The sequence below is a fragment of the Acanthaster planci genome, linkage group LG17 (assembly GCF_054643075.1).
Source record: "Acanthaster planci isolate LZ-2023a linkage group LG17, COTS_SCS, whole genome shotgun sequence".
NCBI classification, from domain to species: Eukaryota; Metazoa; Echinodermata; class Asteroidea; order Valvatida; family Acanthasteridae; genus Acanthaster; species Acanthaster planci.
In genome coordinates, this window is record NC_141793.1 from 7,855,425 (window position 1) to 7,880,423 (window position 24,999).

The following is a 24,999-nucleotide window of genomic DNA, read 5'->3' on the forward strand; positions in this document are numbered from 1 at the left end:
TGCAGAAAATTAACGACATCTACTTTACGTGAAGTTCTCAAAGTTGGTTTTAAAGACGGAAGTGCCGGTTTTGTTTTAATGTTGTGAACAGTGAAAAATGAATTGATTTTTAGTTCAAAAAGAAAACAATGACTACAGAAGAAACGAAAATAAACGTTAGATGTAAAAAGGCAAAAGATATGTCTGATTTTAAAGTACAAATAAACGATAATACTAATTCCTGTTGCAGCGAGTGTCTCGAAATGTCAAGGGTTTTCAGAGCTCTGCAAAAATGTCCCCACGGAAGGCGAAGAAACCTCTGCGTTGAATGTAACGGTACCTCCATATAAAACACGAAGAAACAAATGCGGTGAATATAACGATGCTTCTATATGTGAACACAGGAAACGGAGAAACCGATGTGTTGAATGTAATAGTACTTCTATATGGCCAGCATAAAAAAAAACAAGAAACTAATGGGTTGAATGTAACGGTGCTTCTATCTATATAGAAAACGAAGACATGATTGTAGACTTTGCAGTGATGAAATCAAAATTACGATCCGCGATGGATCAAAAACAGCCGAAAAACGATAAAAAATACAACCGGTTTTATCCAAACCACTTGACACACATTTTTTGGAGGACTCATCGCAGATTACGAATATTGTTACGAATATTTTTACTACCACGATTGCAAAGTGAAATTACAATTCTTAGAACATAATCTTGGTCTCAATCTGACTGAACATGGAAAGTTGTTTAATCTTTACAAGCATCGCTTTGGAAAAGAAATCGTCAGAACATTGGTAACTTGATTTTGAGTCTTTACGACAAGACGACTTGACCAAAGACTTGAACGATGATCCCATCATTTCTCAGACGATGGGTCATTTGCTAAGCGAGGTTTGTTACAAATACGGCGCTTACCTGTCGCCCCTGGTTGCAACACTTATTACAGCAAAACATCTGTCAATCACCAAAAACTCGTAAATTATAATGAACGACGATGGAGACAGAGACAACAGAGGAACAACCAACGACTCCTCCAGCCCTTCCTCCGAGTCCAGCGAATACCCACGTGGAGAAAGTCACTAAACTCAAAAAACCAAAACGCGTCAAGCAAGGAAAGCGCTTGACAGAACCACCAACTACTTTTACAATTAAAAACCAGCGAGCCCGAGACAAAGCCAGAAACCAAAACAACCGCAAACAACAGAAATTTGATTTTGGGATTTGATTTTTGCCTGCATCGGGAACTTTAGAAATGGAGTAAATTACAAATTGTTACATAATAAAAAGAAATGAGTAAATAAAACATCGACGTCAACAGAAGTGCCAAGACAGTATACCATGGCACTGTGGTCAGCGTCATCTCGATGGGATACGTCATGCTCGGTAAAAATTTGTTGAAAATTAAACCATCTGATTTAGACCAATTCAGCGTCGAAGACGCGGATAAACTGACCGCATTCACAAGCGGCACGTCGGCTACGGAAGGTTGGCTTGTGACGCAAGGTTTCCTGCCGGCCAGCTTGCCCAGCGGGCCCAGTGGTAAACCTGTTTATTATAAAATAAAATGGCAGAGGGTGGGTTTGGTCCGGAAGAAATGCCCATGTTAAAACAAGGGCGAAAACAAGAGGAAGAAGATCAGAACGATTTAGCGTTTGAATATGATGACTATCTAAAGCCACCATCCACTCGAATTCGACAGAAAACGACGTTTATAGAAGGTCAAGAATCAGCTACGGTACAACCTGGAAATGATGTGTTAGAACGAAGAAAGAACGATTTTTAAAAATAACCCTGTAGTGGACGATTTCTATAAATATTTCAACTTGCCCGTCGAACAGATATCCCGAAACCCAATCGGGAAGATTTGCATATCGAGAAGGTCAAGGTCTATTTTACAAAGCCGTTGGTATTTACAGAGAAGTATTGCTAACCAACCAAAGAAATTCCAAATTAGTTGTAAGCCTTCAAACAATTGGAAAGAATGCTAAACAGGCCAGTTATCCAAAAGGAAGAAATTTTATTAGAAACAAATTAGGTTTTCGCGATTTTGGAAGAAAAATGAAAGAAGTGCAGTCGGCGTTAAAAACAATTCAAACTAAAAATATCGAGATGCAAGAAGTTCCTCGAGAAGCCAATCGAGTGAGTGATATCTTAGAAGACCTTACTCAAGACAAAGAGGTACAAACCAAAATTGGAAAAATACCCATCAGAGAGCTCATCAGTGAAGATAAATCGTTATGTAGGGATCCTCATTTTTCACAAAAATAATTTCCCAATGTTGAGCCCTAGAGGACGTCCTTTTGAATCGGCCTCTTTGCATTGCCACGGAGACGAAGCGCACCCTAGCCGAAGTTATCGGGGTGATTAAGGCCTTTTATACCTGATGCCACAAGAATACTGAGGAACCACGCCCACGGTTGTTGGGGATTTCTGGGGATCTTGGGATTTTTTAACCAGCCAACAAAGAAACAGGGAAGCTAGACGTTGGTGTCTGTTCTTGAATTATTTTGTGGATTTCCATTACCGGAGGACACACGCCCTCCACCCCGAGGGAACCGTACAGTTTTTTCTCACCCGAGGGACGCCGCCACCGGGCGTCGCCTGCTACCTCATAGTTACAAACGGTAAAAGGAGCTCTTATAAATAACCAAGCCAAGTTAGGCGCGTTAGATGAAAGATACAAGTCAAAAACGAATAAGACGAAGCGCTATCACCAGAAGAGCGTGCAGAAATTAAAGAACGCTTAGACAATTTAGAGTTGGAGAGACGAGGGCGATTGGCAATCATCAGTATAAATTCCGATCAAATAAGAACTCAAATCAATCGTATCAAAGAAACGATCGCGATCTGACATTGCGTGAGAAACCCGCTTTTTAGAGAGTAGGGTATTACAATCGTCAGTATTGTGACGGCTTTTAGTTTGGCTATCAGTACCATTGTGTCTAGCTTCGTGGGTGCCTTCAGAGCTGCTGGTATGCCAACGCCTGCTTCTACAACTGGAGCCTGCTCCTCTGGAGCTTCCCAAACTCAGTTTAAAAATTGGGTCCAAAACAACTACATAATTTAGCGAATGTACTTTTAAAAATTGGAATTGTCGGTCTTGGGCGCTTTGCCTGGATTAATCGGAAGCATTCTTTCATGGATATTCAACGTGACGAGTAAAGTGGTTGCTTGGATTGCTGATCAGTTGTGGAGTTTGTCGGAATTGCTGATCTTAACATATGTACAAAAATGTAAGTTGGATAATAATACTAAATACAAAACCCCTCCTTGCTAATCAAGGAAGGGGTTTTTTATGCTTAAAAGTTTAAACTTGTCAGATCATTACTTAATGTACCCTTAAAGCAATGCCTGCAACGGCTAAGGTTCCAATCGTTAAGTCCATTCAGCATACGATAGCTATCAACACTGACAAGTATCAAATCAAACAAGCCGCCGAAAAAAATTCACATCCGGATATCAACTGCAGTCATCTTTGTTCACCCAACCATAAAAAAGGATTGTTACAAATACTCATTTCTGACATATTCAGACATACGACAAGTAACTAAAGCTGACAGGCTGCGGACAAAATTAATCAACATGGATCCAGCTACTTTTATCGGGGGGCCACTATTAGTATACACTGGCCACGAAACACCTGCAACATCCCGTTTGAGGAGTTCGTTTGCAGTACCAAGAAGAACAAATTGCGGGCCTATTTTGGATTAAAAAATGAGCGCTTAGTTTTACTGCTATTTTGGTGGTATCTTTGTTCAAGGCGAATAAAAATTGTGGTTAACCCCCATGAAATTGAAACGAAAAGTGATCATCTGGCCTTAATTTTGAATTTCCAGTGGAAAAAAAGAAGGCCAACCTCTTCACGAGAGCCAACAGGCGGCGCTATTTCGCCCGATTTTGCCCTGTTTTCTATGGGCGTGTACTTGATGTAGTGCGCTGTTTATGTATGTGTTATGTTGCTTTGGATACCGGTCCCGGTAATTTCGACCACTTCTGCTAAGATTATGTACAGAAACAACAAAATCTGTGGTCAAAGAACCACACTTATCACATATCGGCTCGACCATGTTACAAGCGGGGGGCGGCGATGTCAGGGCGCGCCGTACACGCTGCATTGTCAAGCTAGCTGTTTACACGTTTAAAATGAATATATATTTTGCGAAGATTTGGGTGTGAAGTTGTGAGACTAATAAAATTTCTGTTTTCCGTGCAGTTCGAGGATTTATATGTTGCAAAACCAAACTAAAAGTACGATGGACTAAATTTGTGAGTTGTCGATTAATTTTGAGTAATTTTATTCGGCATTTCCGAGAATCGTCTCAGAGCAATCAGCAAGGATGTGGCATGAGCGTAGGCCAATCATGCCAATGCTAACTCTAGTCCCCAATTTCCTGTAAGCTGAGCCCTTATTTATAGCAACATTTGCCCTCTATTTCAGACGTAAAGCAAGTGAAGCATTGGTCCAAAATAACTCTAAACACTCCCCTTGTACGGTGGCTGATCTTTCTCAGGAATACATTTTTTTTTATTTTACGGCGTTATAACGCCCTATTACGACGTTATAACGCCCAAATTTATGCCGTAATAACGCCCTATTTTAAGGAGTACTGACGCCCTAATTCAGGGAGTAATAAACTCCTTTTTACGGCGTAATAATGCCCTATTAAGGCGTTATAACGCCCTAATTTTAAGTCGTTATAACACTCTTCTCCCTGTAGACAAAGGGGCTTTTATCACATACCTTGCAAGATTCGGACCGTCCAAAGATGGCCACAGTAACTGCAAATACAAAAGGAAATGCAAATGTAATAGGACGTTTATTACGCCTGAAATTAGGGCGTTATTACGCCCTAAATTAGGGTGTTATTACAGCTGTTATAATGCCCTAATAGTGCGTTACTACGCAATAAATTAGGACGTCAAAACGCCGTATTAGGGCGTTATAACGCCGTAAAATAAAAAGTGTATTCCTGGCGGAGATCAGCCACCGTACCTTTGTCATGTATATCTCTCATGTAGCTCTACTGAGCGGAGCGTTATTATTCCTCTTTTCGGATACTAACGCTCCACTCAGTAGAGCTATGGAATTCCATATCTGCCGCCGCCCTTCGTCCGTCGAATTTTGCTTTTTGTTGTGTCCCAATTCTGCCATTTACCAGTTCCAAACATGCCATTTTCCGTCGTGCGTCGCCCGTCGTCCGTCGTGCGTCGTCCGTCGTCCGTCGCCCGTCGCCCGTCGTGCGTCGCCCGTGGTCCGTTGTGCGTCGTCCGTCGCCCGTCGTGCGTCGCCCGTCGTTCGTCGTGCGTCGCCCATCAAATGGGTTGCATAGGACATGCAAAAGCCGCTGTTTAACAAATGACAATGTGATAATTCCATTCACTTTTAAAGATCTTTTCCAAATAAGGCAAGTACAAATCCCACCTGTAAAGCATATACTAGTCACATAATTAATTCCAATAATGCTAGACTACCCCTGCCCCTTGACAAGAAAATATCGCCTCTCTGAGAATTCAACCAACTGTTTTTGGGGAAAAAACATTTTCAGCAAAAATGTTCCGGCCAACTTATCCACAGTGTTATTCTAATTTGCATACTGTAAAAATGTGCCGACTTGTTTTCATCAAATTCCAGGAAGAAATCTGCCAACCGATACAGATATTCTATCTTGTCCTCTCAATTTCACCTTGAAATCCAGAAATACTAGACGTGCTGTGGATAACAAACTGTTTATTAAATACTGTTAAGGGGCAATTACCACTTGGTTTAAGTTTCAGAAAATATGACGTGTTGGTTTTTGTGGGTGTGTATGCCATGGTGGATAGACCAATGAGAACAGGTTGTCCAGCACATCAGCATTATTTATGGGGCTAACAAGTAACGTTACTGTTTAAAAGACTTCTGTGTGCCAACCTGCAAATAAAGTCATGTCTAATTTGGACTATACAGCAGATTTCATCATAGGTATACCCCCGCCCTCAAAAAATTGTTGAATCAGTTCGTCTCTCATGAAAACTATTGGGAATCAAACATTGTAAATAATCTATTATTTACATTCCGTTCTGTGGGATATCGTGCAGGGACAGACAGAAATATCACATAGGCTATAGACCTAAAGTCTGGCTGTTAACGAGTAAAGTTACGTCTAGAGTAACTAAGTTATCGAGGAAAACAATCTACCGTAACAAAAGTCTATTTTGTTGATTTATTTATGTAACCAAAATGGTGTTATTTCATATACACGTTACTTAGCCGATGTCAGGATATTATTTCTTCTTTCAATTGGAGTTTGGCGCAACTGCAAAAACGAATACATGTACATCTTCTAGTTCTATTGCTAAAATGAGAGTCAGGCATGGTGGATCGATCGAACAAGGACATGTACATGTGAAACGATCAAGGGTCAAACTTAAAAATACCACTGCGCAACCGTGACAAAAAAACCACGGGCGACGCACGACGGGCGACGCACGACGGGCGACGCACGACGGCAGATATGGAATTCCATAGTAGAGCTAATGTAGGCCTACATGTCAATTTCATTCAGGAAAAATTTTGTTCCAAGTTCTGCTACGTACGGGGCTCTGGAAGTGCCATCGGACTTGTTCAGATACCGAGATAATTTTTCTTATTAAGTCGACTTATAAAGCGTATTTAGTCGATTTAAGGAGAAAAATTATGTAGTCAAGTCGACTTCCTAATACTAGAAAGTCGACTTGGCGAGATATTGCATGGCATCAAGTCTACTTTCGGAATTCCCTATGTCGACTTGGCGAGATTATTTAAACAGTGAAGTCGGCTCCCTTATTAGGTGAGACGACTTACTCATTTTGCCCTTACTTTTCAAAATCATGAATATACGCGGAAGGGTGGCGGTCTATGCATTTATATGACCGTGGTGGCAACCCAACCCCACTGACCCCAAAATATACCAGCACATCCATCAAATCCCCATTCCACACTAACCAAATCCCGCCTAATCTGGACCATAACATCAAATATCTACCCCATCCAGCCTCAACGGATCCTGAAAACTGTACCCTACCTCACTTCATCTCACCCCACCAAATCCCCAACCAAGGGTTGAGCTGGGCCCGAATGGCACTACATGCTTGTAACAAGAAGACCTTTAATGAGTGCATACAGTACATTTATAGTTTTAGGTATGGTGCATGGTGTACTATTTGCAACACACATTTCTGCCTCTTTCTGGGTGACGCAACTACACGAAGCGACGGAACGACGGCTCCCGTGCGTCGTGCCGTCACGTTGGGCCGTCGCCTTTTTGCCGTTACGTTTGTACACGTACACAGGCGAAGCATGGCGTCGTAATGCGCGTCGTGCTGTCTTAGGCCTATGTCCTTTCCTTGTCGCATTTTTTTTCTGCCTAAAAGTTCCCCTTCCGTCGCCTGTCGCGTCGCACTGTCGTCCCTCGTGCCGTATGTCTTACCTCACATCGCGTCGCATATTACTTCGCCTGAAGCACGACGTAAAGCGAGACGCAACGGAAGACACGACATGCGACGCAACGTGTCGTGTGCTGTCGCCCTTTACTTCATTGTGTTTATAGAGGACACCACTACTGTTTTGTTTCATTTCCGTCCGCCGTGCTTGCAAAATACATGTCCTGTGTCTCAGGCGTTGATGTTTCTCACACAATACGTGTAAGCCCAGAATTCGTCACTCTTTAATTATTTGGCCCATCCTTGTTCCAAAATGACGTTCCATGTGTTAAATTTGTAACCTGGTTTTTCTGTACATGGTCCATCCCGGCAGTTTCTGAGTAGTTGTCCCACTACTGTAGACAATTAGTCTGCAATTAAACAACTGCAAGTTTCAGCACGGGCTTAGGAAGTTAGCACCCTGCCTGCTTTTTTTATTATTACCGTAAGAATATTCCGTCTTCAGTCTTCCTTCAGTTCAGTGTTCCTCGTTAACTTCATTAGCACCATACTTTCAATTGTCCGTGTTTCTGAATAAAACATTGTAGATAGTATTACCATTGTGATGATGTCTTTTCTCTAACTCTGTTTGGCCGCGCACGTTGATTTCTCATCGATCCCCATGTTTCATTACTAAGCATGTAACAATGACTGATGTATTGTATCTTAGAATGGATTTACAAATAATTATTGAAAAGATCAGAATTAGAGACGGAAAACCTAAAATAGATTGTGGCTGACGTTAATGTTATTTATTTCCTGGAGACAATACTGCTACTTGGTCGCTACGCTCTTTCTAACTACATTAGATTACAAAAAACTTTTTTTATGAAAACACAAAGTTAGAAAGAATGCATGAAAAACAACAACAGGTTCAAGACCTGCTAGGCTGCGACTTGTAGCACGCACTACATATATGCAAGCACGGGGGACGGAAATGAAAGAAAATAAAGGGCAAGGCGCCCTTAATAAAAACCAGGAAGGGCAACAGCACACGACGTGTGGCGTCGTGCGTCACGCGCGTCGCGACACATCAGGTGGCTTTGGTTCTGGTTCTATACTGTGCAAATATTTCTTCAGTGGTTATCACGCACAAGTCGGTGTAATGGATATATTGGCTAAATTTTAAAGTGAGCTTTTTGTACGAGGTTGAGAGAGTAAAAATGTTTAGTCTTTCTTTTGAATGTCTTGACATCAGGAGTAGGTCGTATGCTAGGTGGTAGTAGGTTCCATTCCCTTATTGTCCTAGGATAGAGAGAGTATTGATGACAAAGTTTGTTGAAGTTTGGGGATTAGTTAATAATTTTGGGTTCTGTGTTGTGTCTTGTTGTGAAGGTATTGGTTCCACCAGGTGCTGGCAGGTTGTAACTTTATGAATTTCCTTAAAAATTGCAATGAGTTGAAGTCAAATTCTGCGGAGCTCCAGAATGTCCCATTTTAAAAAAGATATGTTATTTGCGCGTGAGATCCGTTTGTAATTATCACAAACGAAGCAGGCTGCCCTACGTTGTACTTTCTCCAGGGTGATCTTGTTGTTATTGTAGAAAGGATCCCAAATAGCCCCGCAATATTCCAGTTTGGGTATGACAAGGGCCTTGTAGGCATTCTCTTTGACCGATTACAACAAGCATGGAGATTTCTTTTAAGGAGACCAGGCGTTTTGGGTTGCTTTGCCATACACTTGGTTAATATGCTTTGCCCAGCTTAAATCTTTGCTTAGTTCAACTCCAAAGTATGGATGATGCTTGACTGCAAGCAGAGTATGATACCCATGTGTGTAGAAATGTAATGGCAAAAGACGACGGTGCGATGTGACAGCACGACACAAGGGAGCTCTCGTGTCGTAAAGTTGCGTCACCTTGGAAGAGGCTGCAGAGAGGCTGAAATGTGTGTCGTAAAAAGTCTACCATAATGGGTGAGTTACGCTATTGTTACAGTTGTTATTACGTTTCCCGACCGCAGTAACGTGTGCCCGCTCATCTTCCTGAATTATGCTGTCCTTGCTGTTGTTTAACAGTTAGGCTTGACATAAAATCTGGTTCATGGTTTTTATTTATTTTTTATTTTCTTTTGTGAAAGCTACTGTGAAACGCCCATATTGCCCCGAATGATTAAAGTAAGATTGATATAATGGGGGTGCGTTTTACACACGCAAGCAGTTTAAGACAAATATGTTGACTCAGAATACATTAGACAACTTTACAGTTAAACTGTGTCTTCAGACACCATTAGCCATTATGAAAGTGAAACACTGGAACTAAGCTATGGAATTCCATAGGCAGGGCGGCGTTAGAAAGAACTGTCAAAAAGATAGACGGTAGGTGTTGGCAGACGTGAAGGAAACTTTCCAAGTACAGCAAATACAGTTTTTCTTTAAAGAATAAAATCTGGAGGTTTAATTTCTTCATTAAATATGCAATAGAGCCTGAAAGTAAACGATCACACAACGAGCTTCCGGAATCCTCGCGCGGTCCTTCTATGGGGATTTTACATTGGGCCGTTCTATCACGTTCGATAATTTGTTGAAAAATAATTCCTTACTGAAACCACCCCATGAAACATTCATGTTGGAATTTTACCCTTTTTCTTCCTCAAGTATTGGAAAAATCCCCCTGAGATGGGTAAAAAAACACCGAATTTATTAACGACCTTTCACGTCCAGCGATATCATACCTAGGTCTCCTTGTTCACGCACGTTTGTTTTCACGCGTCGCACAACCTTTACAACCTTGCAAAGATTTACCTACCTGTAGTCGATGGGCTCCAGATTCCGTTGAGTTGACATCACGCAGTTGTCAACAAAGGTTATATAAAATAGAATCTTTCGTAAAAGTAGAATATTGCCTGATGTTTATTACCTTATAATTTACTAAAACGTGCAAAATGTTTTGATCTGTTTTTGTTTCTGTTTTTATCCACACATAGACTACCATAAAATTTCAAACCATAAATATTCATCTGCATACGAGACTACCGTATTGCACTGTTCTTCATGTATTTTAGACTTTAGGAAGTGATATGGGTCAATTTTTGGCAGGCTATTTCTCTTTTAAGTCAGCTAATTTTTCAGTTTGCATAAATTGATATACTACCAAATATTTTTCAAAACCCCTTTTCCAATTTGGATTTTTCAAGAAGAAACTGAACGAAAACACATTGATACACAAGTAAAATCTTTGCACGTTATTTTTCCTATCCAAAGGTTTTGGCAGCGCGCCACCAGGGGTCAACTTTCTGGCTCTGTGTGTACCCTAAGAAATAATCATACTTAGGGTATTGATACAGCTTGAAACAGTGACACATACCGCACGCATAAACGTTAACATAACTTGAAAAGCGGACAGACGGAATTAGGAATTTCACACAGGCTCGTATTTACTTTGTACTCGCCAAAAAGCACACTTTTAATATTAAGTCTTGTCCTGTCCACATACAACTTGTTTCATCGATGTACCACAGATTGCTTGTTAACCAGCAGTTTCTATTTAAACCAGAATTAGGTATCAGCGTTGTGCCACGTAAGGGGCGTGCCATTGTTTGGAACAACCAGGATGCCAATGGTAGATGTGATCCTTTCTCGCTTCATGCAGCCCAGCCAGTTGTCAAGGGCCAAAAGATTATTCTTCAAAGATGGTGAATATCTAAGCCCCACCAAAGTCTTGTTGTCACAACTATATTTAAGCCTTAGAACATTTTTAAATACAGTAAAAGGAGGGGCGCCCGGGAGGGCACTTCTTAGGGTGTCTTTTAATTAGTCCAAGATGAATACAAAACAGGCCCCAAAACCAACTGATCCAAAGAGCAAAACACACAGAAATGGTTTTTGTCGGAGTAGCTGATCCTGAAACATCCATCTAAAATGGCACTGCCTATGCACTGTAGCATAAACCAAGGGTCTGAAAAGTGAACAACTTTATGAATGGGAAAGCAACGACTGAAAATCAAAGGTAAATGGGGCAGAAAAAAGATTTAGGGACTCATGTTGTAATTTTACACGAAAACGAAATCCTTATTAAACAGTCAGGTGCTGATATTTGTTTTAATTTCCAGGTACTATTATCGGAATTTCTACATGTTGGGCAAGAGGCCAGAAGAGCCACATCTACCACTGCGGGAGGAGCAGCAGCCAGTAGTGTCATGTGATGAGTATGATCATGGTAGTTGTCGTTGGTATGATGAGTGGAGCTATGATCATCTTGTTCAGTACAGACGATTAAAAAAGCAGCTGCACTGATATGACCAAAAATCATAAAACAACTCTAAACCAGGCGAGAATCCAGGGGGACCTCCCCTCCAATCCGAGAAAAAGTTTAAAAATTGGGAAAATAATAACAGATTACTAAAGTAATACGAAAAATAGCTTTCGATCAACCAAAGTGTACAAAGGTAAGTGCACAATACCATTATAAAGAATGAATATCAAGAAATGTTTCAACATTCTTTCCGATGTCATGTAATATTTCATTTTGTCCGCAAAATGAAACATTAAGAAAATCTCCTGCCTGACCCACCCTCCCCTCCCCGAAAAAAAATCCTGGATCTGTCCCTGTTTAGACATCGATTGGTCTTAGAACAAGATTCATTCTGAATGACACGTTCCCTCCCCCAGTCCACTGTGCCAATTTCTAACCAATTTGAACAAGTACGCAATTCTAAATGATTTTTTTTTAAATCGAGTTACATGTAACTAAAATACAACCAATATTTAGAGCCATTTTTCCACATGTACAATAACAGAAACAGTTATTTGGAGGTAACTTTAAACCTTCAATTTGAATTCTGCTAATTGGAACTGAATATGGTATGAAAATAATACTGTGCGTATACATACATGTATGAAAAGTACATTAATGCTGTTATAATATTCACATAAAATACATTCCAGATTATTTTTTTACATATTTCAATGCATTAATTTGATTTAAACAGGAAATACAGAACTGGGGCTATATTTACAATACTTGTAATCTAATATTCCTTTTATTAAACTTACCACAAGTTTATTGACCTACGGGATTGTGTGACACATACCATGCATCACAGGGCCAGTATAGCTCAGTTATTTAGTGGAATTTCTTTACTAATAAAGTCATGATTACGTACGCATTCACATAAGCCTGTATCCTTTGGTATATTTTCCATTAAGCGGGACAAATCTTTTGATTAACTCTTTTTGGAGCAAAGGTGATTAATCTACTTAAGATTCATGTGTAGAATCAACCGCTCTGTTCTATTTATTTTTATCTGGCGTATCAGAAAGCATAAACGATAAGTTTTGTTGATAAGCGCCCCCATGCGTTTTACCTGAACTTAGTCCCCTCTTAAATACCGTTGAACCTGTAGGGCGCCCTCAATCATATCACACTTTTCCTAATCACGTTTTATCGCCGACGTATTATCCAGTACTTTCCCATCTAAGCCCCCCCCCCAATAGTGGTCCGCGCGTGCGTCACTTTTGTTTCCACTTTTCCTAAAAAAAAAATTAAAACAGCGCCCTCTATTTCCGCTTTGCCTGAATGATCGCGAGTAGACTGATTCCTGGCCACAAGTCTACAAGTCGCAAAGGCAATTTGTTCAAGGAACCAGACCAATTTGTGGGCAGCTCATACCTACCTGCGCCCGGTGAAGGTTACGTTGCTCTGCGTAATGTGGATGTCGAACACAAACATTACACCATGGACAGGTTAAAAAATTGCAATCAGCTGATCAAGAACAATGCTTGCATGACGTGCGACCTGCTACTACGAGCCTTTGCTATTTGATCAGGCCTATTAGTAAATCAATTCGTTTAATGTACAAATGACCTTTGAAAAAGTTCATTCGCGCAGGCACTGGCGTATGATTGTGGGACATGTTGCTACTTTATCTTGAAGACCCAAAATTATGACTCTACAGTAATCAGTCGTCAATGTCAGATGCCCACTGTGTTTGTTTAACTTCATTTATGCGATTATTGATAGATGAAGGGTATGTGGGCCCATTGTGTGCTCTTAGGTAGCATTTATTAAAGGACTTGTCTCGAGCTTAACATGAACTGGCAGCCATCTCTCTTTCAGATAGCCCTACCATTCCTGAATCCTCCAATTTTAATATGATTTTGCACACACCCTAGGGAGTTAGGGTTAATGTACAGGATGGGGATGACACTTGAGGGCGCTTTTCACTACATGTATTCGCTATCTACATGTGGCTATATGTGCATGTACACGTACATGTAACACCCATATACATGTATATCACACGATCCCCTTTACACAGGTTATTTAGGACACGTACGTGTATGGGCGCACAGGGATTCTCATTTATTTCCTTTTTAATATTTCCTCATTTAGAACTCACACGGGATTATAAGAAGAATGTACAGAAGCACTATCCGGTCCATAATCCTCACGTTTTTTCATAGTGCTTTTTCTTCTCTTAAAATTTTTTACATTTATAAACGAGGATATTTGAATAATCACAATATTTAATATAAATGAAGAAGTTATGAAAAGACTGCTTACAGAACCTTATGTTTTTCTTCTATTAGCTCTCGAATTGAGTTCTCCAATAAAAGTTTCAAAAGTATTACAATGAAATGTTTTTAATCTTATTTTTAATAAGGAATGCATCGCTATAATGATACGCAGGTTCGTTTCAAAATTGGCATCAAAAGTACTTACTAAATTAATCATATTAAGTAATTGCAAATATTGTTTTATTACCGTTTGATAATATTGAGCAAATTCATTTCAAATTATAACGTATGTATACTTGTCACAATACTACGTTCCTAATCGTTCTCATCAAATACAAAATACACACACATAAAGTTTGTAAATGGTAATAAACTGTGAAAAATTTGCAGTTTAAGTTTCTTAACTATGTTTGCAATTTATTGTTTCCATACAAAGCTGTTCTGTATTTCAAGAAATACCCTGCTTTCTTACCCAATCGTTATATTTTGTGCACAGCTGAAAACATCATTCATGTAAACCATTCTTCAGAGGGAGATTTTTTTTTTTGGCTAAGATTTTTAACCATTTTCTTGGTACGGCCTTTCCGCTCACCGATTATGTATCAGGATGAATGTGTCTATAATAAAGTCAGTAGAGAATTAATTGTGATATCCGTTGTTATGTTAATTTGGTACTACTTTGCATGTATCGGTTTAGCGCTGCCGGCACGCCCATGTGTATAAAAGGAAAAGGGTAATTAATTAAATTTTATTGTTTTGTTTAGTTTTTTTGTTTTTTTCTGGGCTTCTCCTTTATTGTTCAATGTGTCTTTTTAAACATCCATATGAACAATTTATAAAATAAGGAATACAGATTTAGATTCCAATAACATTAAAAGCCTGCTAAATATGACTTATTGGTCCCATTTCTCGTGAAATTGGGAACTAGTTCCAGTTCCATAAAACATGAATTTTTCATCAAATAATAATTCTTCACATCCTTTTTTAAGACACAACGTGAGGGTCGTTTTTCGTTCATTTTCATTTTATACACATGGATCCACAGATCAACAATATTAGATTAACCACTTTACTATTACCTGTAACATGGGTGTTGCCTAATAAAAAGACGTTATTATCCATTGCAATAGACAGATTGGTCTTCTCTTTCATCCATAGAAATACTGAGGACCAGAAAGAGATAGTGTGGGTACACGAACAAAAAAGATGGATAAGTGTCTCCTTTTCCTAGTTACAGAATGTACAAAGATTGGTCTTACCAATCTTGTACAAAAATAAATTGGTTCCTAGGATCCGGTGTATTACTCTAAATTAGAACCAACGTGGTTTAGTGTCAACTGTACAAGTATATGGAATATTGAAAATTAAAGACCATTTCTAAAAATCAAAATCTATATTCAGTTTAACATTCCACTTATATTTGAATTTTCTTTGCACATGTTTAGAAGACACTAAAACATTAAAGATCCCTTGTGATCCTTTCTGGTCCTTTAAAAGGACCACCATACTCTAAAGAAGTTGGTGCTGACATCAAATACATTCTTAAACTCATCTAGAGAAATAAAAGCGCCATTCTCATTTATTAAATCAGCAATAAACTTAACACCTTTACTCAACCAATGTTTATAATAAATACGTCTGCCATTAATCTTAATTTTATCATTAAACTAAAGAGAACTCCTCAATACCTCCGCTTTCTATGTAGGCAAATGGGACCGAGTAAAGTTAGATCATGCTGTAAACACATCGAACCAAAAAGAATTACGAACTCTCCAGGCATTAATCAATTTAATTGAACCACCTTCCAATAAGTACAATCGGAAGATATAAAAATCCAGTTGCACAAAGTATACCAACCTGAGAACTGAGCTTTAAGGAGTCTACGTAACCAGGTAACTTTCAGAGCTTCTAAATAAACATGAACGTCAACCATTCGCAACCCACCCTAGGATAATCCTATTGTAATTTAGTGAATCATAGAGTTAAGATCAGTGGAGAAGTCAATACCAAGAATTCTAAAAGGTTTCTTAGCCGCGACCCAGTTCACGTTGACCTCTTCACAAAGCTTCTCCTCACTATCTTTCATTGAACCAATCCAAATGGCATCCGTCTTCTCAACGATAACTTTTAAACCAGACATATCAGCAAATTGGTCAAGAATTCTGAGAGCAGCCTGCATTGACTTCGCTGAGCCATTCAAGAACAAAACCGTGTCGTCAGCATACTGGGATAATCGAAATTCCATTCCCTCAACAGCAATGCCTTGAAGATCTTTATCAATGCATACCATCATTGATAAAATTTCTGCACACAAAAGGAACAGACAAGGGCTAAAGCCGTCCCCCTGCCTGCAAGCTCTTCCAATTTGAAACGACTGAGAAAGGAATCATTAACCAGAACTGAAGAGGAGGCTTGGTTATAAAGTACCTTGATCCACTTTTTGACGGAAGGCCGTAAATTGAACGCGTCTAGAACTTTAAAAATGAAATTATATGATATGGAAATGAATGCTTTTTCAAAATCAATAGACAGAAATAGACCAGGTATATTATTAGATTCACTGACATTCAACTAGTCATACATTAATCGAATATTTTCCCCAATAAAACGATCTGCCATAAACCCCTTCGGTCTTTCATGAATAATACACTTAAAACAACATTTAAGTCTCTGCAATGCAGGCAGGGGAAATTTTGTACAAGGTGTTTAAAAGAGAAATAGGGCGCCAATTTTTCAAATACTGTCGAGGCTTGTCCCCTTTTGGCAAAAGAGTGATTATACCGTATCTCTGAGTAACAGAGAATTGACCAGAGACATAACCCCTGTTTAATGAGCGTAGTAAGTACCACGGCAAGTCTGAAGTGAAATAATTATAAAATTCATAACTAATACCATCAGAACCGGAGACTTGCCATTCTTCGCTTTTTTATATATACATGAAGAAGTTAGTCATGAGATAAAGGCCCCTCAATGCTATCTCGTACACAGTCGGAAAGAATACTCTTACCAGCCGCTACGAAAAGTGACTTGAATTCAACGTTATCTTCAATAATCCAAGTAGAGTAAATTTTATGATAAAAGCTCCTAGCCTCTGGTAGGATGTCTTTGGAACTAGTAAGTCTACAATTGGCTTCATTAATAATACAGTTAATAGATTTATTCACAAAGTTACGTTTTCTAAAATTAAAAAATACTTTGAAGGTTTTTCACCAACCTCCATCCAACGGGATTTGGATCTCATTAAAACACCTTCCATTTTAGCTTTGCGAAGGTCAACAAGGACTGCTTGCTTAACATTTAAAAGATCAAGTAAATCAAGATCACCCTCTGAAACTTTATCAGACAAAATATTTATCTCCTTCTCTCGGCTTTCCTAGTCTCTTTTTTCTTCTAAGAGGCAAAAGAAATAGTTTTCTATCTCATTTTCATCAATAACATTTCGAAAATATTTGATCATCAATAACAAAATGGATATCTCTTGGATGCATGTTTTTAAGATTAAAACGTAAATATGGAGACACGGCATATTCATTAAGTCCAAACATAATTAAAACATAATTTCTATCTGTCAGTTCTATATCCTGGCTTAATATCACAATTGATAATTTTAGAGTTTAATTCTGATAAAATTAAGAAAATCCAATCTAGATTACTTCAAGGTTTGGTGTTTTCTCCAAGCATATCTACAAGAATCCGGGTTGTGTGCTCTCAAGGCATCAAGTAAATCAAAATCATTACACATATTGAGAACTCTGTTTCTTGCCAGAGGATTATTCAGATTGACGTTGTTCACATAATCAAAAGATTCATCTAGGACCAAATTCCGGTCCCCACACAGAATAGCGTGAGTGTTATCCAAATCATTCAAAATCGTGCAGATTTTATCATAAAAACCATGATCATCGTTATTTGGTCCATACAAGTTAACCAATGTGATTTTGTAATCACCGATTTCTAGATTCGCAAATAACAAATAACAATTTTCATCCTTTTTGACCCACTTGGCTTTATATTCCACATTATTATCAAAAAGGATAACCACTCCTCTGGAGTTGCTCCTGAATGAGCTGAAGAAACAGTTGAAACCTCATTCACTCCCCACAAACTGTTCCGTGTCCTTGGTAAAATGCACATCTTGTAAACAATAAACAAAATATTTTTTGTTCATAAGAAAATGAAAGACGTCTCTTCTTTTAGCAAGTTCACCCAGCCTCATCGAGGCTATTGAAAACTGACTATTTTCCATTGCAACAATTTTTGCATAATGATGCGAATAAAATCATTTCGTATCCACATATGGTCTTAAAGAAACAAACAAACTTGAAAAACAAGACCAAACCAAGGATACCTAAAATGAATGCAACACAATGAACCAAAGGGTGCAATAAAGGTAGATGAAGAACTCGGTAAATGACTTGACCCAGATTTTTTAATGAAACCCGCCCTCCCATAAGACCATACCCTTTGCATTCCACAAAGCAACCTTCTAACGAGAAAAAAGAGAAAAAAATAGAAGCATTCGCTCTTCAACCCCTACAAGATCCTTTGGTCGACAGATAGCCCGCGGTGGAATGGATTACTGGAAGGAAACATGATTTCGACACACAAGAGCTCTTTTCCAAATCAAACAGGAACATAAAAATCGCCCCCAAATACACAATAAACACCCTAAACACACTCAATATCTGTCACAAAATTTGCGAGGAATAACCCCCCAAAAGGGGATCACAGTTCCGTTGTATTTCATTTCAAGAAGTGGAAGACCTCACCGCTACTTCATCGCCATTTTCCAGCAAAAGACCTCAGTGTTGTACCTTTATCATAGAGTGACTTTACCTCCAATTTAAACTTTTTTCTTCTCCTGCCAGTCTTGCAGTGTGATGTTATCGAGGATGAAGAGCTATGATTCCTGCAAAACCCGTCGCCATTCCTTTATCGCTTTCACTTTGTCCTGAGTAGTAAAGGTTTTTAGTATAGACCAGTTTGACCCCTGACCCACTACAATCGTTACATCCACCACCTGCAGACGGCAGGCGAAGAATACACTTTTCGAGTGATTTCGCAGCCCATTCGAAGCACCAAGAGGATTATCCGCACCATAGGCGCAGTAATCGAGTCTTTGCAGCGAAGGCTTTTCGTCAATTGTTCTTCATTTGATCTTATTGGTGTGTCTATCAATTTTCCAGGGGTCAGACCTAATTTTTGGATGCCGTTCAGGAAGCTGAGAAGGGTAACGAGACGTTCAGTGACTGAAATGCTCCAAGTTTACCTTCGCAACCTGAACCGCGAAATGACGCTGGACGACAGTGTCACTCCCAAAATAACGAGGGCGTTCTAAGATGACGATGAGGATGGGGATTCCGAGGTGTATCCGGATAAAGAAGACGACGCGGATTCTGAGCCCGAGCCTCCCTTGAGTAGCGATGAGCCAACGATGGACACGTAGGCCACCCGGGTAGACCCACAGCGCGCAGGGAATGAAGCTGGAAGAACGGTCTGAGGCACGGCAAGTAATGCCCGAAGACTTATTTCGCACTCACAATTTCGCACCCAGGGAAACTAATATACCTTTCGTTTCAATGACATCGAGCCTGTACGCGGTATAGGTAATGTCTTAAATACTTTGGGAGGCGTATTCCGGTCATTCATGGACCGTGTCCTGAGCAATGCAGAACCTAAAGACTTTGTTTCGTTAGAGATGCGTTTTCCGGACTTAGACCGGAATTTCTGGATGAGCTTCAGAAAAACCCCAAAAATCTCTCCGTCCATGACGCTCTGTCTAACCTCGAAAAAATTCTGCAGTCAAACGAGAGCGTCAGTCTGAACCGGAAGGTCGTCATTAGGGTCGTCATTGTTAGGATGAACAAAGGAGGTCATCCAAATCGCCGTCTTGCTCGTGGTGGGTCTGCTTTAGAGCGATGGCTCAAAAATAAGAGGGAACACATCACCATCAAGAACCAAGACGAGTTTTGTTGTGCAAAGGCAATCGTCATTGCCAGAGCAGCCCTCCGACGTGATGACCCCAAACCAATTGGAATTCCATTCGCCAGGGTCGCGGTGAGACCACTCGATTGGCACTAGAACTGCATCGTCAGGCAGACGTTCGGCTCCAGAGGAGTGGCTTGGAAGAATTGTTGAAAATCCAGAGGGCTCTGAGTGCCGACGGTCTGCAGCTCATTGTTCTGTCCAAAGAGCTGTTTAATGCCGTTCAGTTCAAGAGGGAGGACGCTCCGCAAAAGCTGTTCTTGTATTTTTACGACAATCACTATGCAGTTATAAGATCCATGACCAGTTTTTTGTGCAGTGCATACTTTTGCGACGTTTGTCTCCGGGGATACGACGACAAAAGAAAGCACAAATGCATAGCTAAATGTCTGTGTTGTTACAGGTCTTTTCCTGACTGCGATTTAAAGGTTTGGGTTGACTGCAAAGACTGCAACAGGCTGTTCAAGAGTCCCTCGTGTTTCGAAAAACACAAGGAAAAAACGCCGCTGAGAGATGTGAAGACAAAGAGCGGCACTGCAGTCGTGGGTGGAAACTCTACCTGTTCGATGATATACAAATGTACTTGTGGAAAGACCGTAAACAAGAAGCGCCGACTGACGAAACAGAAGCACGTTTGCGGTAAGGTGTACTGTCAGAACTAAAAACTATACGAAGAGGCCGATCACCAATGCTTCATACGCCCTCTTCAGTGTAGTCATGGTGTACCTGCTGATGACCAAACGGGTGATAGGGAGGAAGAGATGGACCCTGTGGAGTTGATGGAGCGGGAGCTGGAGAACGTGAAGGCGGTTCAACCCGAGAGTGAAGGCGAAGCGAATGAGGGCAAGCGTCCTCTCTTCATCTTTTTCGATTTCGAGTGTCGGCAAGACGAGCAAGTAGCCACGAATAGCCTTGGGCCTGTGTACAGTCACGTTCCAAATCTGTGTGTTGCGCAGAGGATTTGCCGACATTGCTTTCCTAACCAAGTCATCTCGGCAGAATTTTCCTGTCCTTTTTGCAGCCAGGGAATCACCAAGAGCACATTTTCAAGGGGGCCAATACGCGCTACAATTTTTGTGAGTGGCTCTTTAATGAGAACGGCAGCCACAAAGGAGCAATCTGCATCGCTCATTGTGCCTCGGGTTACGACTCCAACTTTGTCCTTCAGTTTTTATATGAGCGAGCTATTCTGCCCATGGTTGTTATGTACGGGGCTAAGATCCTGTCCCTTGAGGACATGGGAATCAAAATCATTGACTCCTTGAGCTTTCTGTCGATGCCTCTTTCGGCGATCCCTCCACGTTTGGGTTGACGGAATTGAAGAAAGGATATTTTCCCCATCTCTTAAACACTAAAGAGAACGAGCGCTATGTTGGCCCTATTCCAGACCCAAAGTTTTACGACCCAGACGAAATGGATACAAAAAAGAGAGAGGAATTTTAGCAGTGGTATGCTAGTCAACGTGGGCGGCCATTCGATCTGCAGAAAGAAATGATAGAATACTGCCGTAGCGACGTTGACATACTCCTATGAGGGTCGTTGGAGTTCTGCTCAATTTTCATGAAGCATACCAATGTTGACCCCTTTGAATCCTCATTAACTATCGCTCATGCCTGCAACGTTGTATTCAGACAGAAACATTTTCGGGATCGCTATCATTCCAGCTGGGGGATATAGGAAAAATCATACTCAGTCTGCCGTGGCCTTGAGGTGGTTGAAGTGGGTGGAACACTCCAGAAACATTCGTATAAGGCACGCGCTCAACGGCGGCGAGGTAACCATTGGCAAGTACCGCGTGGACGGACTGCACGAGAAGACCATGTTTGAGTTCCATGGTTGTCTGTGGCACGGATGCCCAAATTGTTTTACGCACAGAGACGTGACAACCCCCCTCACTTCGCTGAGCATGAGAGACCGCTATGAAGCCACCGTTCGGCGTACCTTGGATCTGAGACAGGCGGGGTATAACGTGGAAGAAATGTGGGAATGTGACTTCTAACGAATGGCAGACAATAACTCAGATCTCCGAGGATTTTTAGATGATGTTCAAGAGGACGTCCAAGATGCGATCCCTCCCCTAAATCCACGAGGTATTTTCTTTGGAGGAAGAACAAACGCTGCCAGGTTGTATTACAAGTGCGGTCCGGATGAAAAAATAAAGTATGTGGACGTATGTAGCCTCTATCCAAGATCATTACGGAGAATTTCGCAGTATCCATTGACGAGTACGAGGGATTTGTGAAAGCCGAAGTCTTACCACTGAGAAAGCTGTACCATCCCGTTCTCCCACGCCACGCGAGCGGAAAGCTCATGTTCGCTCTGTGCGGAAAGTGTAGTGAAACTCAACAGATTATTTCGCGTTGCTTCTCGATGACCGAAAGACGGTCAACCGCGTGGACTTTGTGAACGAGGAAATCGTGCAGGTCCAGTGGCAGCACAAGGAAAACTTTGTAGAGGTAGCGGGAAATACTAATGTGGCTATTGCAGCCTAAACTACGGCACAAGCTCGGTTGAAGTTGTACTCATTCCTGGAGCGTCTGGGTGAGCGGCTCCTTTATTACGACTCAGACAGCATATTGTACGTAGTCAAGGATAAGCAAGGTCAGTACGAACCTCCTCTGGGCGACTACGTGGGTGACCTCACTGCCGAGGACTACGGACCGGGAAGTTACATCACCGAATTTGCTTCTGGGGGGCCTAAGAACGATGGGTACAGGGTTCTCAGTACCCGTTCTAATGACGAAGTTGCCATGTGTAAGGTACGGGGAATCACTCTCAATTACCGCAACAAGGGTATTGTTAACTTCGAATCCTTGATAGAGATGGTGTTGTCAGATGCCGAGCGAAGTGACGAAGAAAGAGAAAACAAGAGAACCGTCAGCAAACCTCACAAAATAGCCAGAGGATCGCTGGGTCAAGTGATTACTAGACAGGAGACAAAGAAGTACAGGATGGTTTATACCAAACGGGTGAAGACCCACGACTTTAACACTCTTCCCTATGGATACTAATCCCACTCTCCTCGCGCCTATCCACTTTTTTCAACCTAACGCTACATCAGATAAATGATCAAAATTTTGTTATTTTAAAATACGTGTGATGTCCAAGATTGGATCACTTGAACAGATGGACAAGGTTCTAAAACATCCATTTACTTGCGTAGTTGCAGGACCGACTGGTTCTGGAAAGACTCAATTTGTTAAGGAATTACTTGCTCCGAGCGGGAACTCGTCCGTCATTGTTCCTTTTCCCGAGCATGTGATTTGGTTTACGGCGAATATCAAGATGCTTATAACCATCTTGCAACCGTGGTCTCTTACATACATTTTGTGGAAGGTTTTCCGGAAGATCTTCTTCCCTTGTGGACCGTTCGCAGAGAAACATGGTTGTGATAGATTATCTTATGTCGGAAACCGGCAACAACAAGAAGGTTACCGAACTTTTCACAAAGGGTAGCCACCACGGAAATTTATCCGTCGTTCTCATTTTGCAAAATTTGTTCTACCAGGGAAAAGAGATGAGGACAATCAGTCTGAACTCCCATTACATGGTGTTGTTTAAAAACCCTCGAGATGCCTCCCAAATCATTCATCTCACCAAACAGATATATCCGGGAATCTCAAAGTTTTTAGTAGAAACCTACAGCGACGCCACATCGTCACCTTATGGCTACCTGATGCTGGACTTAAAGCCGGAAATGTCTGAGGAGTTGAGATTAAAAACTCACATTTTCCAAAACCGTTGTCTCTGTGCCCAAGGCGAAAATAAGAAGATCTTACGTACGTGGCAGTCATTTGAAGTTGTCCAGGCGGCTGAGAAACCACGCTTCGTTCCTGCGCATTCTGGCCCAGTGCGCTCCAAAACAACGACAGAGCATTGTGCAAGGGGCCAACAGGGAGCTCGTTGCCTGTTTGTGCGAGTGTGCCCTCAACATTTTAAACGGTAACATTCCCCTCACACCGAAACTTAGAAGGTACAAGCAGCAGATGAGACACCTAGCGGACAAGAAGGTCGGCGTGCTAAAAAAGAAAAAAAATTTCCGTCAGAAGGGAGGATTCCTTGAGACTTTGCTTACACCGATACTGGGCGGTCTTGGTGGCATGTTGTTCAAATAAGAAACATGGAGCACGCCAAGAAGATGGTTTTGATTCCCCACGAGACCTTAAACCGGTTACAAGCAGCTAGACGACTCGAACAAACCCCATCACTAGAGTCGTGCACGGACTGGACTCTGAAATGAGACGGCATCTGGAGAGACAAGATATAGGAGCGGAAGAAAAATTAAAACTGTACCACCAGACCCTGGGAAAGTACATGCAGTATAACAAACAGAGAAAAATTCCCATGACATTGACTCTGGAATCGAAATCATCGGACCACCCCCTCGCCATGAAAAACAAACGGGTAAGAAATAGAACTCCCCAAACTTGATCCTGAGGAAGGAGTGGAAGAAAAAAACCTTTTGCCACTACTGCGCCCTGACAGAGATGAAGATTTGGGGCTGTCCTCTTTATTTGCAGAAGCTTCGCATCTACCAGATGCGTCCCCCAACAGGCCCGAGTTTGGAAAGCTGCGTAAAAAGAAGGGGAAGGGGAAGAAAGCCAAACGGCCTGCCACTACCCGTATAAAATGGACACTATATTAAGCACCGTGACCTTCTGAACCAAGCTCATCTTAAAGTCGCTCTTCATCATGGATTGTTGTCCTCCAAGACAAAAGTGCAGAATCGGCAACATATTAAAAACGGTGCGTTGTGTACTGTTGTGTTGCCGCAGCACGCTCATCATCGAACACCGCGAGAGTACGGATGGGAGAGACATACCTGAAAAAAGTGTATTACGACCCAAAACATCCCGCGGCATTCGGTGGTGTAGAGGCTGTTTACCGTGCTGCCTTAAAAGACGGCATCCACTTGACGAGGAAAAGGATGCAAAAATGGCTAAGCCAGCAATCCGTGTACACATTGCACAAGCCCGTTCAAAAACGTTTCAAGAGGACTAGAGCAGTGGTTGAGGGAATCGATCATCAGTGGCAAGCGGACCTCGTAGACTTGTCGGCGTTGTCCCAATACAATGGTGGCCAAAGATATTTGCTGACGTGTATAGATATTTTTTCGAAATTTGC

At 41.1% G+C, this 24,999-nt stretch overlaps 1 protein-coding gene across 1 annotated transcript in view; it reads left to right on the forward strand.

The window, feature by feature from the left end:
- The window catches only part of LOC110984238 (uncharacterized), a 53,626-nt gene extending 39,093 nt beyond the window's left edge, over positions 1–14,533 (forward strand). The window contains exons 5-6 of the mRNA XM_022244226.2: positions 10,928–11,066; positions 11,484–14,533. Of these exons, the coding sequence (XP_022099918.2) occupies positions 10,928–11,066; positions 11,484–11,667 (323 nt within the window). The 3' untranslated portion in view covers positions 11,668–14,533. The remainder of the gene's footprint in view (positions 1–10,927; positions 11,067–11,483) is intronic.
- Positions 14,534–24,999: the final 10,466 nt, after the last annotated feature.